Raw genomic sequence first — 19,176 nt, 5'->3', positions numbered from 1 at the left:
TTGTGTATTGTTACCCATTGCAAAATCAATGCAGCCGGGTCATCCTTGAAGGGGGATTACCATTTGTATCGCCTCTTCTCAAGGTTTAGTTATTTCCCTCATGCTAAGGTTTCTAATTTTTCCCTGCCCGCATGTCGGTTTCAGATAAGGAGACAGTGTAATTGTGGCCTGTATAGTCTTTTGAGACATTTTTTGATTAATGGATCGACAAATAAATGTGACTTTACTTGACCTTTGGTGTAAGCTGGTTGGGTGTGGTAGCGGGTGGATGCAAGGGGGGGAGGAGACGGCAGATTAAAAATGAAAAAAAAATTCCACTTGCGAGGATTGGCACGCCCTTATAATATTTATTTGCTTTATTCCCCTTTTTGATTGGTTTAATCCATGCAATTAAGAATGGGTAGATATTTGTGTGCCTTTTTTGCTTTCTCTGGAAAAGCGCAACCTTCATTTCCATGGTTATCATGTTTTTGTAACTCCCTCATTCTCTCCCTTTGCTTCTTACAGCAAAGATCCTGTCCCCATAGCAAAAAAATACGATCCGAAATTTTAGCATTTCACTAACGTCCAAAGGTTTGGAGTCATCCAGACAATAGTGTGTTTTTCCATGAAAAGTCACACTGTTTCATTTTAATCAAATAAGTTGCATAAGTATTGGCGAGAAATCTAAAAAGTTAGAAATAAGGATTTTTATTTGAAAAAAAAAAAAGATCTTTTAAACATTGCTTTTGTCAAAGAATGGAAATTTCTAAGCGACCCCTAACTTTTGAACCATAGTCTATATGGCACTAACTTGCATAGTTTATACAAAACGCACAAGATTCTGAACTGAATGAAGAAAAACAAGCATTGTGGGAGGTAATTCAACCAAAAACAAATTGGCATTTTCATGAGCTGCAATTATTACTATTTGATATGACGTCAACCAATAGAATACAGGGAACTTAGAGATTAAACTAATCATACACACGCACGTTTTTGTGTATGCAAAAAATCTTATTGATGTGGTAATACTGGTGCCAATTTGGCTCATCTAAGCAGAGCAGGATGATGCTATACACAGAAAAACAACAGTGATCCAAAGATGAAGGTGCTGTATCTGAGTCAGATCAGGAGGCTCCTCCTGCTCCTAATAAATAATAATAATAATAATAATAATAAATAAAAAGCCGACTTTACTTCCTCAGAAGGCTGGCCTCCTTCAACATCTGCAAAAAGCTCCTGAAAATATTCTATGAGACAGTAGTGGCAAGCGCCCTCTTCTATGCGGCAGCGTGTTGGGGAGGCAGCGTCAAGAAGAAGGATGCCTCTCGTCTCAATAAACTGGCTAGGAAAGCGAGCTCTGTTGTGGGCAAAGAGCTGGACAGCCTAACAACAGTAGCTGAGAGACAGGCACTGAAAAAGCTGAGGTCAATCATGGACAATCCATCGCATCCGCTTCACAGCATTATCTCCGGACAGAAGAGCAGTTTCAGTGACAGACTGCTGTCACTGTCTTGTACTACGGACAGACTGAAGAGATCTTTTCTTCCTCATGCCATGAGGCTCTTTAACTCCACCCGGCAGAGTAAAGGCCCACATTAAACCACACCACCTACATTGGATATTACCGAATCTTACTGCATTATGTGTTCTGTGTAGCACTATTTAGTTACTCTATATAACATGCTAAAGTGGGCATTTGCACGTCACACTGGGTATTTGTATATTGTATTCTTTTGGCTTTATTATTGTATTGTTCTCAGCTCAGGGATGCTGCTGGAAATGTGAATTTCCCTTAGGGGATGAATAAAGTATCTATCTATCTATCTATCTATCTAACAACCATGGAAATCGGTACAGTATTTTCAGGTGGGGGGGCAAACCCATTCCCTAAAAACCAGCCTGGAACGTGATAAGTACAGCCAGGCTGTCCTGGTCCGACACACATAACAGAATGTGATGCCCAGATGACCCATATAGTTATGGGCTCCATGAACCGTGATAAATGCTGTAAAGAGGGGCTGAAACAATATATTATTCCAAACTGCAAAGTACAAACGCTGTAAGGCGAGGTTGCTGTATCACAGGGGTATATGGTAAATATTCTGCAATTATTTAGTTCTTTTCAAGTAACTGAAGACCTCTCAAAGCGCTTTACAATGTGCTTCACACTTGTCTCACATGACTCACCACTTCTTTGACTTGAGTCTGGGTGCAGGGTTTCTCGGGATGAGGAAAAGAGCTCTCATGGGATGCATGTCGCACAGCGCTGGAGACATAAAATTCCCAACCAGGAGAGGAAAAAAATGAAAAATAAGATTAAAAGACAAAACTATTAAAAAAGGTTCATTTTAGGACTTACGCGGCGCTCCCTCCGCCATCTCAATGGCCGTGATGCCCAGCGACCACAGATCGCTCTGAAAAAAAACAAAATCCAAACACTTTCACTTGTCCGTTAGCAAGTAAAGCACTAACATGCTAGCTGTGCTAAGTGTACTTGTTAAGTCATAAAAATATCATGCCGCCATCTGTCCTGTCACATTCGGACACTTTTCCCTTTCACTTAGCTTGTTCCGGACCGCTCCACAGTTACGCTTTTTAGTTGATAACGGAGAGGAACAAACAACGCTTTGTCTCCTTTTCAAAATGAAATTTTGCGGTCAAATTTTTATATCAGCTTTGTGTTAAAAGTAAAGAAAGTTCAATTAGATCAGGGGTCTCCATGGTGTTGTCCGCAGTTACCATTGTGCCCCCTTAAGGACAGTTAAGTTGCCTGCGGACCTTTTCTGAAAATAGCTCACTAGTTCTGGGTCATTTTGATTTCCTCGTAAAATTAATTTTTATTGGTTGACTGAGTTTATTTAACCCCTTTTTTTTTAAAAGTAAGTTGTTTATAACATAGTCACAACATAATAAACAACATAAATAATAACATGAGTTGAGATTTTAGAAATTCTAATAAAAAAGTTCCAGTTAAGTTCACTTTTAGGCAATGACGATAATTAAAAGAATAGAATGAGAATCTATTCATGTAATAGGCAAATGTATTTATTCATCTTTTTATTGATTTACATTACAGAAAATACAACAAATTAAATTCCAATTTATTGGTTTCATGACGTGAATGAACAAAATGTTTTTTTTTTTAGCTAGCTGTCTGGCTACCTTTTTAGCTTCGTAGCTCGCTATCTTTCCGCCTTTTCTGCTATTTAGTAAGCTATCTAGCTAGCATTTTATTTTTTTTCGCATGCTATCTAGCAAACATTGTATCTTTTTAGCTAGTGATTAAGTTAATTTTTTGCCTCGTTTCTAGCTTGATGGCTACCTTTTTTTTCTTAGCTATCTATCCGGCTCTTAAGTTGGCTTTTTGGTAGCTATCTAGCTTCCTTTTAGTTTATTACTTGTTTACCTTTCTTTTTAGCTACTTAGCAAGCCATCAAAATAGTAACGTTTCTATTTTAGAAATTAAATTCAAACTGGGTGCCTTTTGTGCTAATTAGTAAGAAAAAGGAGCTCTTAGCTTAAAAATGCTTCGAGACCCCTGTTCTAGATAATGTATTAAATTTAAAGGTTATTTTGTAACTATTGCAACTTTTTTTAAGTAAGAAAAGTGTACTTTATTCTGCTATTAGCATTAGCACAGTTAGCATTACGTGCCTTATTCTTCAGCAGAATATGACCCCTTATGTAATGCTTTTTCTTTTCATTGAATTATTATGCAAGTCATTTTCATATACACTCCACAAACAATATTGCTACAATGGAAGATGTCTTTCCTCATTTTATACAAAAACATTGAATACAACAAGTTTAGACATGGCACTCCGCAGTAAGCACATAGCAAACACTTTAATGAGATAAGATAAAAAACTATCAGGATAAATATGCAACACTACAACATATGCTTAGAGACTGGCCTTAGTTATTGAATAGTTCTCACAATAGCAGTTTTTGTTAAATAAATACGTTACTGTTAATTTTGAAAATATAGTAAATTAATACTAGTCAAGTCATGTTTATTTGTATAGCCCTTAATCACAAAGAGTCTCAAAGGGCTGTACAGATCAAAGACTATTGCAAACTACAGACTAATATGACGCCACCCCCTGATCTAAAACCTACATGAGGGCAAATAATGCACAGATATTGTCAAAATAAATGTGTTTATATGATGTATGAATAACTGTATCTTGTTATAGGATTGACAAATGTTAAATCTTTGCACTTTTTGTCATGAACTTATTGGCACATGGATTCAATTCATTCTAACTAATGTACTTCACAGTTTTCACCATTCAGAGAAGGCATTAAAGCTACAGTTACATGTCCACTGTGGTCATGGTTCTTTAATGGTTTAGTTCGATGTCATATCAATGGCACTACAGTTATAATAGTTGTGCAAAAAATATATTGCACCACGGAAGAAAGATGCAGGGAAAAGAATTGCAACATTTAGCAGCAATAAAAACTCCCAAATAAGTCTCAAAACATATATATTCAGTTCTGTGCGATTGTTTAGGGTGGTGATGGCCCTGGGGAAGGAACTGTTTCTAGTAGTAATATCAAAACAATACAAAATAATTAATTTCCTGGCTTTTTCCTGTCGGCCATTTTTTCCTACTTTTTAAACTTAACCAAAGATTTTGATTTTGAATTAATTGAAACCTGGTTTTTGATGAACAGAGCAAAAGAAGAAAAATATCAATCAATCTATCAGTGAAAATAACAAGCCAAAGTCGAGAGCGCTTCAGGCCAACCTTAAAGTCGTAGGTGGCGTCTGGGTTTTCGTCGCAGGCAATAACTTCTGGGGCCATCCAGTAAGGCGTGCCAATGAAGGTGTTCCTGCGTCCCACCGTGCGATCCAGCTGAGCGCTTACCCCAAAATCCACTAAACAATAAACAGATTATAAAATTGAGTCACATAAAACTTGAAGAAAGCTTGGCCTGGTCTCTTTGTGCCTTACCCAGCTTGACTTCAGCGTTCTCCGTGAGAAGCACATTTTGACCCTTTATGTCCCGGTGGATGACCTTGTGCTGGTGGAGGTGAGTGAGACCCTGTGAAAACAGCATCCCTCATCACAATGTGCCCTTGACTTGACTTTCACATGTTCTTCTAGCGCGGCTCACCCTGAGGATCTCCCTGCAGACATAAGCGATCCACTCTTCCTTGAGGGAGTTGCCTTTGGTGTTCTTAATGAGGTCAGTCACTGAGCCGGCGCCGCAGAACTCCATCACCAGCTGGAGAATCGCACAAAAGAAAACATTGACTTATTCAGCCTTTTTTCTCAAATTTAGTATTGCAGCTATACAAATGGAGATCCTGCCAAAACAAGGACCTTCTTGTATCATCACTAAAAAACGATTCTATCATGAGGGTTTACCTGGCTATAGAAGAGTGGCAGAGGGTTCCTCAAAGTGCGGACCAAAAACTCTTAAAGCCTTTCCTGTCATGCTGTTTTTTATTTTGCAGCAATTTTTCTCCAGTTTTTGGCATATTTTTTTCTGGTTTGAAACGTCTTTAAAGCATTTTTCTTTGTGTGTGTGTGTGTAGGTAGGGTGTTAGTTGTTATTTCATTTATTTATTTTTTCTTTCAATATTTTTTCTGTTTTTCTAAATAATTATTTGTAGCCTACATTTCCTTCCTTAAGTGAAATTTTTTTTTTCTGTGTTTGGAGAGACTTTTTCTGAATAAATCTTTGGATTTTCAGAATTTAATAAGTGAGATTCTGTCTTTCAATAATTTTGTCCAGTGTGGGGAACTTGTACTTACCCATAGCTGGTCGTCCATCCCAGGGGGGTTTTTCTTGATGAAGGCACCGTAGTAGGTGGCGATGTTGCGGTGGTGGCTGTACTTCTTCAGCATGTTAATCTCTGCTTTTATTTCCTCCTCCTCATCCTTTAAAATACACACAAGTTTGTGAGGGGGCACAAATGTTTGCATATGCAACTGTGTCTGAGCAAATCTTTTAACATTGATGTATGCTAATTTCCTTTACAACAGCTAAGTTTTTTTGCATTATATGTTAACTTGGACATTACTTACTCCTGTGACATCCATGACTTTGATTGCCGCCAGCTGACCCGTCTTGACATGGCGACCCTGATGTAAGGACAATTTTTTTAATAACCCAAATAACAAATATGACAAAAAACATTCGGCTATATTTTACACTGGAGAGAACCCACCTGAGCCTAATAAGTGTTCACAACTGCACATTATTTTTCATTACCCGCGCACACCAGGTAAATTTGGTGGTCTTCCCTTTGGCTGACGAACGCTAGCGGCACCATTGCTTTTTTGATTGTGTCCACCAAAGCATTTTTCTGCTCTGAGCACATTTTTCCAATCGCTCGCAACGGAAGGGCCACATTTTTCTGATCTGATGAAAACGTTGGCAGTGTGTTGTTTCGCAGAGCATTGAAAAATGTTGATCTGGGGCGAAAATGCGACGCTCGTCAAAGTCATGTTTTACTCAGCCGTCCAATCACAGTGCAGGCAAGGGCAACAACCGAAGCAACAATGACGGATGTGTAAATAGTAAATGGTCATTATTTATATAGCGCTTTGAACTATAACTGGAGGCCTCCCACATTTCTTAACACTGTACTTTAAACTTCATTCTACATTCAAACACACACACACACACACACACACACACACACACACACACGCACACACACACACACACACATCGATAGTGAAGTCAGCTACGGGCTTATCCAGGAGCGATCATTTATATAATGAGAAATCTAAAAGTTATTTTGATTCTCTTCGCATTTATATATATTCATAAATTCAAAATTTAGGTTGATGAGACTGTGGCAGGACCATATAAACCCTGGCAGCCCTCCAGAATCTACCTCTGTATGGGAAACACTGGCTTGTCTGGGTTTGAGGATTAAAGGAAACTCCAGTAAAATATTATGTAACATGTTTGATACTCCACAATACTGTCGCTGCGCTGTTTTCCTCCAAAAATTTCCTCCGCACACCTGATGCATGTGGCTTTATGGTCACACCAGGTGTGTTTAGTGTTGCTTTGACACTGTGCCCCAGCTATCCTCGGGCAGTAGGCAGGGGACACCCTGAACTGGTTGCCAGCCAGTCGCAGGGCACACGGAGAAGGACAACTCACTCGGTCATTCACACCTAAGGACAATTTGGACCGGCCAATTCACCTGAAAAGAGATTTACACTTATTTTTTGTAAATAAAAACATTTGGAGACCATCTGTGTCCAGTACAAAGCAGCACAAAGACATCCACATGAGTCATCTGACAGGACTTCAGGTCAGCAGCGGAGGCAAGCGGGCGTTAAAAGTGAAGCGGGAGGAAGCGATAGCATCGCTGTTTGCTTATCTGGCTTCCTGCAACACTGACACCCGCCACACAATCGCTACTGAGTGTGATCATGTGTGTGCTCATGTGTGTGTTAGATGCACTCACACCTGAGGGGAAGGATGAGGCGAAACTTTGCGGCCTACCAGAAAACAACACTCCTCCAGCGCCGTGTTCAGACAAGCCTTGCATTCCTTGCACGCGAGTAGCTCTGTTAGAATGACTTTAATAATATCGAGGAAAAACTTATAGAGTAGGGGTCTTCAACCTTTTTCAAGCGTCTAGCTACTTTTGTTACCAATTAGCGCATAGTCCACCCATTTTGATACGAATTTCTGAAATAGAAACTTAGCTAGATGGCTTGATAATTGCTAAAAAGATGTTAGTTAGCTAGAAATGTAAACAGGTAAAAAACTAAAAGGGGGTTAACTAAATGAGTAAAAAGCCAACAAAATAACCAGATAGAAAGCTGAAAAGAAAAAGAAGGTTGATAGCTAGCTAGAGATTAGAACAAAATTTAACTTTAGGCAGGCGGACGAAGAGTCGGGCGGGCAGGCGGACGATGAGTCGGGCAGGCAGGCGGACGACGAGTCGGGCAGGAAAGCCGACGAAGAGTCGGGCAGGCGGGCGGACGAGCCAGACAGGTGGACGGGTGAATCAGGCAAGCAGACCGGCATGGCAGGCCGACAAACAGGTGTGGCGGGCGGACAGACGGGCATGACCGGCGGGCGGACGGACGAGTTGAGGTGGCTGATGGGAGAGTCGAACTGGCGAGCAGACGAGTCGGACAGGCGGGCATGAACGGCGGACAGACGGGCATGGCAGGCTGGCGGACGGACGAGTCTGACAGGCGAATCAGGCAAGCAGACGGAGACCGCAGACAGATCGGGCGCTGCGGGAGGAGGTCTGGAGCGGATAGGATGAGAGATGTGTGAAGGCAGGTCCAGTGGCATTTAGCCCCCCCACTCCAAAACCGCCCCTGTCCGCCAGTCAAAGCGAGGGTTGTGTTGAATCAGCCAAAGATGACCCAAGAAAAGCGGTTGACCAGGGGAGGGGAGCAGGTGGAACCGGATTCTTTCGAGATGGTTCCCGGATGTTCTCATCTTTACTAGCCCCGTAACGTGTGTCGCCGTGCCCAGCACGTGACCGTCAAGAGCCTGGGCAAGAACTGGGTTTGGGAGGGAAACGAACTTTAACCCCATTCTCTGGGCTAAGGCCGTGTCCAAGATGGTGACCTTCGCGTCAGAGTCCACGAGGGCGGACAGGGACTGGGTGGAACCAGAACTCAGAAGATGGACCTGGAGCACTGGCCTTCCGGTCTAGGAGATCAGGGTGCGGATGGAACTCAGTCGGACGACTCCAACCGTCCGGTGAGCTCCCCCTTTTGACAGGCAGGAGGATACCCGGTGTCCCTGCCCGCCACAGTATAGGCAAAGGCCCTCGAAGAGTCGACGCTGGCGCTCCCCGACGGACAGCGACGCGCAATCCAACTCCATTGCCTCTGGTGGGTCTAGTAGGATCGCGGGTGGCTTCTGGAAATCCAAAGTGGCGCCAGTCCCCTCCGGCGAGCAGGAAACTGGGTGGCTCTGGCGGACGATCAATCCAGGCTGTGAGCGCAATGGCCTCGTCGAGGTTGATGGGCAGGGCGTGGGACACCAACTCGTCTTGAATGTAGTCCTCCAAGCTGTGGAGATAGGCGTCTACTAACGCCTCCACGTTCCAGTTGCTTTGGCTGGCCAACGTCCGGAAGTCGATTGAATAATCGGCGATCGTGCGTCTTCCCTGGCGAATGTTAATTAGGGACCGGGAAGCGTCGGATGAAGAAGATCCTGTGTCAAATACTTTCAGGATCTCCTTGGCCAGGAGATCTAATGAGGAACACGCCGCTGAACTCCTCTCGAATTCAGCCGTTCCCCAGAGTCTCCCGGACAAATGGTTAATAGTGAAGGCCACTTTGGCCGCTTCGGACGCAAAGTTGCGGGGTTGCAGATCGAAAATGAGCAGACAGTTCACCAGGAAAGCGTGAACCTGGGCAGGATCGCCACAAAACTTCTCCGGGGCGCCCACACGCGTCTCCGCCGTTTCGATGGCGGGAGAATTCGTGAACGGGACGGGCGGGGCGTGGGGCGGCACGCCAGAAGGAGAATTACCGGGGTGCGGGGCTGATGTGTGCAGCTGACGAGCAAGAATCTCCGGGAGTGCATCTAACCTTTCTTGCTGGCGCTGAAACCACTCCTGTTGCTGCCGAACAATTTGTAGAATGGCTGACACGTCACCCGACATTCGTCGGACCTCAGTCTCAGTCCGATGCGAACGTTGCATGCCTCCTTCTTTCTCCGATCGGTGCTCGTGAGAAACGTTCGCTGGGTCCTTTTCTAGTCAGATCGTTCTGTCACAAGCCAGAAACGGAGACAGGACCCAGTAGCGTTCGTATACTCAGTTTTATTGATAAAGAGGGAGAGCAGGGCTTGTTTCCACGATCCGATGATCGACGGCCACGGTTAGCGGGTGGCGGGAACGCAGAAGTGGCACTTCCTTGTCGAGCGAGGATAATTGTAGACTGCAGGGATATTGGTCAGTAGGCGGGACGGGAGAGCTAGGGCGGTATCGAGTTCAGAAAAGAGGTCGGCAACAGGTATCAGGCAGGAAACGGGCCAAAACAGATCGGTGGTCGGGATGGCAGATAAGGGCTGAAACGGGTCCAGAAACAGGCTAGAGAAAACAGGGCAGGAAAATGTCAGATGGAATGAGCGTGCCGAGCTGGGAGCAAAGGTTTGCAACGATCTGACGGCGTCCTCTTGAAAGCCGGGGGTTTAAAAGAGTCTCTTAGCCAATTAGCTCTCAGGGCATTTGGCGCCAACGGGGAAGTCGCAGGTGCCCCAAATTAGTAATCATGACACTGCTGTATCTGAGCTCAAATAATCAGCCCGTTGAATAAGTAAAAATGACAATACCGATATCCGTCAAATTCCCAAATCTCTGTGCCGATAATCAGCCGGCCCGATAATTGGTCGACCTCTACTTCAGGACCCACCATTCCACCTTAATGGCAAGCTGCGTACCACATGTAGAAAATAATTCCACTTCTCAACTTCATCAAATGAAAGGATTGTGCCGTTTACAACAGATATGGTGGAATGTTATCCACTTTTTTTCATCCATCCATTATATGCACCGCTTATGCTCAAGTAGGGTCCGGGGGGTGCTGCAGCTAATCCCAGCTATCTTCGGGCAGTGGGCAGAGGACACCCTGAACTGGTTGCCAGCCAGTCACAGGGCAGAGAGAGACAGACAACTCACTCGCTCATTTACACCTAGGGACAATTTGGACCGCCCAATTAACCTGACATGCATGTTGTTGGAGTGTGGGAGAAAACCGGAGTGCCCAGGAGGAAAACCCACACAAGCAAGTGGAGAACACGCAAACTCCACACAGGAAGGTTTGATCTCATGACCTCAGAACTGTTCTGCACACCTGCTTTGTTCCAGAGGACCATCTTTTGAAAATTGTAATCTCATCTCATCTCATCTCATTAGCCGTACCGCTCATCCTCATTAGGGTCGCGGGGGGGCTGGAGCCCATCCCAGCCATCTTCGGGCAGTGGGCAGGGGACACCCTGAACTGGTTGCCAGCCAATCGCAGGGCACACGGGGACAGACAACTCATTCGCTCATTCACACCTAGGGACAATTTGGACCGGCCAATTCACCTGAAATGCATGTTTTTGGAATGTGGGAGGAAACCGCAGTGCCCAAAGGAAACCTAAAGTTCTTAATTTCCTGCAATGCAATTGAAACAATATCATACATTTTGGAGCCATCTCAAATCAACTGGAAATATTGCAAGCATTTGTTTTTATACTGCTGATTATGGCTTACACCCATACCGTAAAGTATACCGTAAATTCCGGATTAGAGAGCGCACCTGATTATAAGCTGCACCCACCACATTTTAAGAGGAAAACCGATTTTGTACTTACACAAGCCGCACCTGTATATAAGCCGCATGCGCCCACATTAAAAAAATGTAACACAGACACAAAATTAATCATCCCGCGATTGTAACTGAATAACCTTCATCAAAGTACACGGTCCAAAAATCACAGCCGGCAAAATGAACGGAAAATGATACCGGTACTTAAGGTTTGATGCAGACCGGCAGAGTCCGGGTCCCGTTGAAAGTAATCCAAAGAAAAAAAGTGTATATTTCCAAAGGTAAGGGTGGGAAAAATATATATCCACTATTGTCCGCCGTGCCCACAAACACTCACCTTTATCGGTCCCTACTTCCCTTCAGCCCGCGTTTGTTACGCCCCTTCTTTTTAATTCGCCTGTCCAAAACATATCAGAATAAGTGTCCCCAAAAAAATATACAGTTGCAAATACATATTATACATACATACATATTTACAAAGAAAGACGGTACACCGAGAGAGATTTCAAAGCTTTAATAATAATAATATAACTTTCATCCGGGCAGTTAATGGTAGCAACACGCTCGCAACACAGTAAACAGGTCTGTTAAAAAAACATACCGTACTTGTAAAAATCACGGTAAACCGTCCTCATCTTCCTCCTTAGAACTGAAGCCATCAAAGTCGTCTTCCTCAGTGTCGGAAAGAAACTTTGTCATAAAAACGTTGTCCCACGCTCCCGCAGCCGGACTTGCGCCGTCACTGTCGCTGAAACTTTCATCCACTCCTGATTTCCCCCCTTTTTTTCATTAATCATTAATTCTCTGAGTTAATAAATTGTGTGTCCTATTTCAATCGGCCTGGTTCATTGAATCCATTTTCTTGGGATTAGTAATTCACATCAGAACTCAAAGAACTCAAAGTAATCACTTTTTTTTTATCAGTGTAGGGAATTCTAGCATCCTTCAGAGAAAAAAAAAGATTTATGCTGGAGCACAAGCAACAGAGGCAAATTTGTTTACTGATTGCAGTAAACTACCGTAAATTCCGGACTATAAGCCGCTACTTTTTCCCCAAACTTTCAATCCTGCGGCTTATTCAGTGATGCGGCCAATTTATAACGGCCGCCAGCGGCGCTCGAGTACAAAAGGTAAGGTTTAGACCGGTGGAATATATGCGCCGAGGAAGAAAGCAACTTCTTGGCTTGACTAGCGTCGAGAAATCTTTAACTAAAACTGGCCGCATGCGAAAGGCAACTTTTTCGAAAGTCTGCCAGTGGATCCTGACAGCGTGGGGCAGCATCAAAAAATCCACCATCACCAACGGGTTCCAAAAGCCGTGACGGAGAGGAGGGCACACCAGCGACAGTGACAGCGCGAGTGAGGCTGCGGGAGCGTGGGACGACGTCTAAATGACACGGTTACTTTCAGACACTGAGGAAGACGACTTTGATGGCTTCAGTTGTAAGAAGGAAGATGAGGACTGTTTACAGCGATTTTTACAAGTACGGTATGTTTTTTTAACAGACCCGTTTACTGTGTTGCGAGCGTGTTGCTAGCGTGCTGCTACCTGTCACAAGCACTGTTTGGGATGAAAGTTATATTATTATTATTAAAGCTTTGAAAATTCTCTCGGTGTACCGTCTTTTTTGTCAATATGTGTAACCATGTATAATATGTATTTGCAACTGTATATTTTTGTAATGTATTTATTTTGGACACTTTTTCTGATATGTTTTGGACGGGCGGATTAAAAAGAACGCGGGCTGACTGGGAAGTGGGGACCGGTAAAGGTGAGTGTTTGTGGACACGGCGGACAATAGTGGATATATATTTTTCCCACCCTTACCTTTGGAAATATACACTTTTTTCTTTGGATTACTTTCAACGGGACCCGGACTAGTACCGATATCATTTTACGTTCATTTAGCCGGCTGTGATTTTTGGACTGTGTACTTTAATGAAAGATATTCACTTTCAATCGCGAGACTTAAAGTCGGATCTGAGTTCATTTTGTGTTACATTTTTTTAATGTGGCTTATATACAGGTGCGGCTTGTGTAAGTACAAAATCGGTTTTCCTCTTGAAATATGGTGGGTGCGGCTTATAATCAGGTGCACTTTAGTCCAGAATTTACAGTATTTTCACAATTAAAGCCAAAAAAATCCCTACATCTACTACACAGACTCATTAAAGAACTGTTAATGGTGAAAAATATTTGACGGAACATGGACAACTGAGAGAGCATGGATCCAAATATTTTTTGTATATATTCATGACAGTTCATATTTCCAGTTTACGCTGTCTTAAAATGTGCTCACGTTCCGTTCCAGTCTCTACTTCATTACAATCATGAAAAACCCAAGTCCGTTATATGTTTTTTTTCATTGTAAACTGTTATTACACTGTCTTAACTCATCGTTATGGTAGCTATTGCTCGATATGAAAAGTGCGGGTTGTTCTTAAAAAGGGGCCAAAAGTTATCACTCATAACATGATTTCTGACTTTTTCTTTCATGGCCAAAATAAATAAAAAAATTCCAAGCAATCTGTATGATACTTAACAGGAACCTTCCTTCTTGATAACATACTCAGCAGTCTAATGCGTCATTACGACATATTAAGCAAGTCATATATTACACAAAAATGGAAAGAAACCAACTGTTTTTAAAGTCCTAATGGCGTCATTTGTCACCAGAAGAGCTTGAAAGGAACATCTTACTCATGTGTGTGGTCATGCTCTGGCTCGCTGACTTTGCAGTCAGCTTTTAGGAATTCAAAACATTTTTCCAACTTTAGTCACAGTGCTAGCTGTTAGCGCCTATGTGATAGCTAAGCGTCTGCTGGGTCATTCAGAACGCTAAAAAATCTAAACCTCCTCTCCAGATATTTTTAAGCTTCAAACATTTTAGTGGACTACAGGAACATTCTTAGTCGTCATTAGGACCTACTGAATCTAGATCACAATCCTTACTAAAATTAGGGATGCACAGAATTTTCAGCACCAAAATTTTTTCAGCCAAAAATGGCCAGAAGTGTATTTTCGGTTTTGGCCAAAAGAAAAAAAAAAAAAAAATAAATAAAGCATTGGAAAGAAAGATGCGATAATGTCACGTTCAAGGTGAGCCGAGCCATACCAAGTCTCGGGGGCAAGTTTTTGTTAAGAACTAGCCAAACTTTTGCTAATGTTTACCTGCTAAAACTACAGAGCTTTCTTTTGAGCAGTTCAAATTCCAAAGCATGGACTTTGTGAGTGACATTCAGTCTGTTGAGCCGGTCAGTTATTTCTCATTTTATATAACGTAACTCCTTAGCATGTAAATGCGAAATAAGTTGTCTGGATTATAAGTGGGACCAGCCAAAAAATGCATAATTAAAAAGGAAAAACCTGTACAAGTTCCCCCGGCCAAACTACAAAAAAAAAGTGACCTATATGTCCGGAAAATACGGTATTAGTTTATTCATTTTCCCGGCTTTTCTTTTTGGTTTTTGGCCAAGCACATTTTCAGCTCTCAGTTTTGGTCTAAAATTTTCAGTTCAGTGCATCCCTAATTAAAATTTCAGTAGAATTTCTATAACTTTTAGAACATTTTCAATGTTGAATTAATGAGAGCTTAAGCCAAAAAAGCAAATTAAGTCCTGTGCATTAGTCGTATTTACACACAATACTTTTAATCAGCTCAAGTCCGATCATTATCCTTAATATACACAGTTGCAAAACAGTAGACTAGGAGTCACTTTGTAACAACGGGCCTTACCTTGTATACTTGTCCATAGGTGCCATTGCCAACTAGTTCTACCAGCTCAAAAATGCCCGCCGGGTCCTGGAAGAAAAAAAACATACTAGAAGTCAGCAAATGGGGAATTATATAGTCTGGGATTCTTTGACAAAAGACCATTTTTCAAGAAACTTGAAAAACATACCATATTTTCCGCATTATAAGGCGTACCTAAAAGTCTTAATTTTTTTCAAAAGCTGACCATGCGCCTTATAATAAAGTGCGCCTTATATATGGCTCAATATTAAATCGCAAGGTCTCGCAACTTACGCAACAGCCGCCGACTCGATTTTCCCCCGAACGTGGAGTAGTCCGCGGTGTATGCTAGGATTTATATACCGGCATTTCATTGGCTAACCAATGTGTCAATCATCATTTGAATCGATCGCTATTGGCTAAAGTTATTCGGAGCCTCGGATAGGCTAGAGGGCCGAAAAAAACCCTGCAATTGTGTCAATCATCAGTCAAATCGATCGCTATTGGCTGAAGTTATTCGGAGCCTCGGATTGGCTAGAGGGCCAAAACAAACCCTGCAATTGGCCGAAAAAGATGTGTCAATCATCCGTTGAATCGATCGCTATTGGCAAGTTATTCGGAGCCTCAGATTGGCTATTGGGCCAAAACAAACCCTGCAATTGGCCGAAAAAGATGTGTCAATCATCCGTTAAATCGATCGCTATTGGCTGAAGTTATTCGGAGCCTCGGATTGGCTAGACTAGAGGGCCAAAACAAACCCTGCAATTGGCCAAAAAAGATGACTGAATGACTGAGCTTGCTAAACTACGCCATAAAGAAACATGTTTCATTAGTCTGTATTTTTAAACATTTTACTCTCCTGGATTTATTACACTCACGGTTGTAAGAAGACCATGATTGCGTATTATTATTGAACGTGAGAACTTAGGTGAACTATGCGGCTTTATATTTTCAAGGTATCTTGTTTTAGAACGATCTTGATGTTGCTGTGATGAGTTGAGTGAATTAAACTCAATTCCAAGTGTTTATTGTCATATGCACAGTAAAGTTGCGAGCAAAAAAGAAAATAGAAACTAAGGAATGGTTGGCATTTCTTGAATCCCAAGACTTTAACCTTCCGAATGATATGATGCATTTGAGTGACATCGTACGGACACTACATCCGCACATGTCTACGACACGTATTTGCTTCTTTGCAAGCTTTGGGAATGTTAAGGGGGTAATCAGTTTGACTGAATCGTCTGACTGTTTTGTCGACGTTCCCAATGAAGCGCCTTATAATCCGGTGCACCTTATCTATGGTAGATATAGGACCAAAAACTATTTTTTGGGGGTGCGCCCAATAACTCGGTGCGCCCTATAGTAGGTAAAATACGGTAGGCACGATAAAAAACTAAGCTAAAGCTTATAGACAGGTACGTTCAGGTGGAGACTGATAAATTAGCTCTTATCATAACATAAGTTCATCAATCTGCCCCTAAAACTGGAGTGCCCACAATATTCAATTTGCAAGCTCCGTTGAAATTCCGTTGCACTATTTGTGTAAAAAAAAGTCATGTTGGTTGTATTGACATTTTTATTTATTCATTGTAAAAACAAAATCAGGGGCAGCACGGCGGCGCAGTGGTTAGCGCGTGTACGGCACAGTTCTAAGGTCTTGGGAACCTGCTGTGTGGGTTCAAATCCAGCTACCGGACTTCCTGTGCAGAGTTTGTATGTTCTCCCCGTGCTTGCGTGGGTTTCCTCCGGGCACTCCAGTTTCCTCCCACATTCCAAAGACATGCGTTTCAGGTGGATTGGCCGTTCCAAATTGTCCCTAGGTGTGAATGAGCGAGCGAGTTGTCTGTCCCTGTGTGCCCTGCGATTGGCTGGCAACCAGTTCAGGGTGTCCCCTGCCCGATGATTGCTGGGTTGGGCTCCAGCACCCCCGCGACCCTACTGAGGATAAGCGGGGCAGCTAATGAGATGAGATGAGAAAAACAAAATCAGGGAGCTATTTAAGTTTTGATGTACAGAGTTGCTGCTGCTAAGCCTAATTTTATGTCCTGCACTGTTAGTTTTTGAATTAAGTGAAAGATTAGTCATGTTTGTGTTGTTGAAATTATAATTAGTTTACTGTAAAAAGGCTAAGAGAGCTGTAAAAGTTTTATTTTAATTTATAACAAATATTTTTTTAATCTTTTTGCGTTATTAAAAAATTCTTACGCCAATGATCATGCTTTTACGGCTCCAAATATTGGTAATCCTCATCTTAATACTAATAATAGGTATTGGCATTGGCCCTGAAAAAAAACATATTGGTTGATCCCTAACTAAAACTAAGAAGTAGTAGCGAAAGGATGCTAAGGTGGTGTGAGACAATGCGGAGCTAAAACTAATGCTTATTTGGAAAGAAACAGATTCGAACAAAAAAAAAGCTACACAAAAATGAGAAGATGCAACTCTAAAGCGGTCAGAGGAAAGTGCGAGATGATGCCAAGATGAGAAAACACTAATGATAGATGGCTTTTGAGTAGGACAGAGACAATATGTTAGGCTAAAAAAACAAAATTATACAAAATTGACCAAAGATGAAGGTAAGCTTAAGCTAAATATATGTAAAAAGCAGCAAGACGTGAAAAGGAGCAAACATTTTGGCCTGGACCAGAAAAGACTAGACAAAAGACAAAGATAAATGTAAGCAATAATGGGCAGAAAACATGAAAATAAACATTTCACTATGCTTAAAAAACTATGTAGGCTCAGAAAAATGTTACGCTAGAGCCCTAATGATTTACATTAGCTTATCTTTTAGCCTGTAGAGTTCTTCTTGAACAGCATTAATCACGAAAGCATTAAGATACATATGCTTATCAGACTAAACACAACTTTACACTACAGCCTGAATACAATCTATATGTTGGCTTAGGTTTGCAACAGCACGAATTAAAGAATAATGATAGCAATTGCATGCTATATATCATTTCTAAGTTGTTTTTATCCATAAGAGATCGTAGTAAAACATTTGACCCTTTTGTATGAAATATAGAAAAAAAGGATAATAATTTTTTTCATCCTATACAGCCGATGTGATTTATTTTTCTAGTGCTCAATTCATACATGTTACCTTCAATTTTTTTTCCATATTTATTTTTATTTCTTTATCATTTCAAATTGTGTAAGCCGTTAAACAACTTTTGTACAGGGAAAAATATATTTGTAGTTCTAAGTTATTTAAGCAACTCTAAATTTACTGCAAGATAGGGAAAATACTAAAAAAGATACTAAAATACTTGTTTGTGTTGTTTACCTGATAAATGAACTTGTTTTTACAAATGAACTATGTTTTCAATCTACATAGTCTGTCCTGCTGTGAGTAAATAGGTGACACTTCGTGTTTGTAAGGTTTATTATCACTTTATAAGGGGAATTGCAATCATTGATAAGGGGAGAATTTGGCTGAGGTTGACAGGAATGTAATTTTACAGACTGTTGTAATAACTTACTAGCATTTTATGGGATATGAGTTATAGTTGGAGAAATGTTTATGCGCCCAAATTTGTAAAAAATGTTTCCCCAAAATGGACCACTCTCAACTGTTTTTTACATTTTATACTAATATAAGTAGTCTCAAAAGCATGGGTGTAAGGAGTTGCAGTTTTCTCAGTATTCATAGGACTTAAAGATCAAGGTTAAAATAGTCTTTTTGTCATTAACATATATAAGCCAATGACATTTTCTTAGCAGCCTTAATGTAGTGTTTACAAAGGGAGTTCAAATTAAGTTTCCTGTCTTATTTGTCCAGAACGTCCTCAAGTGTTTACTGGAAAAAGCTTATACAACGAATTGAAGTAAAAAGGTTACCAGAGTGAAAGAGTATGCGCGCAACTGCTGCGCGTGCACGTGTCATCTCAGTCCTGCGTGACCTAATTTCTCCTCACTGATGGAGACCCGGCCTACCAAAGTCTCCAGACGCGCACGCACGCGCATACACAAGCCCGAGTCGCACCCTCCACCATCATGTCCAGACTTGTTTCGTGCTCGCTGTTGTTCACTCTCAAATTGTGGAGTTATAAATGAGAGAAGGAAGAATACGAGAGGTATACAAGAACGCGTGCACGCAAGAAGGAGCAAGTTGGCATCACTCGCGCACAAGCACCCGTCCGCCCACACATTCCTCAGCTATGGCAGGGTGCGCGTGCGCGCCG

At 41.9% G+C, this 19,176-nt stretch overlaps 1 protein-coding gene across 4 annotated transcripts in view; it reads right to left on the bottom strand.

Moving 5' to 3' along the window:
- LOC148348039 (TRAF2 and NCK-interacting protein kinase-like) overlaps window positions 1-19,176 on the bottom strand; it is an 87,788-nt gene that overhangs the window by 67,975 nt on the left and 637 nt on the right. For all 4 annotated transcript variants that reach the window (XM_088322465.1, XM_088322463.1, XM_088322466.1 and 1 more), the window contains exons 2-9: window positions 14,993-15,058; window positions 6,027-6,083; window positions 5,754-5,879; window positions 5,110-5,220; window positions 4,947-5,037; window positions 4,740-4,870; window positions 2,345-2,399; window positions 2,173-2,251 (exon numbers count right to left, since the gene is read on the bottom strand). In XM_088322465.1, the coding sequence (XP_088178591.1) occupies window positions 2,173-2,251; window positions 2,345-2,399; window positions 4,740-4,870; window positions 4,947-5,037; window positions 5,110-5,220; window positions 5,754-5,879; window positions 6,027-6,083; window positions 14,993-15,058 (716 nt within the window). The remainder of the gene's footprint in view (window positions 1-2,172; window positions 2,252-2,344; window positions 2,400-4,739; window positions 4,871-4,946; window positions 5,038-5,109; window positions 5,221-5,753; window positions 5,880-6,026; window positions 6,084-14,992; window positions 15,059-19,176) is intronic.

Source organism: Urocampus carinirostris, chromosome 18 (genome assembly GCF_059441175.1).
Source record: "Urocampus carinirostris isolate Australia breed hairy pipefish chromosome 18, RoL_Ucar_1.0, whole genome shotgun sequence".
Taxonomy (NCBI): Eukaryota; Metazoa; Chordata; class Actinopteri; order Syngnathiformes; family Syngnathidae; genus Urocampus; species Urocampus carinirostris.
Note: the sequence above shows the minus strand (reverse complement) of the source record. Positions and strands in the feature narration are given on the sequence as shown.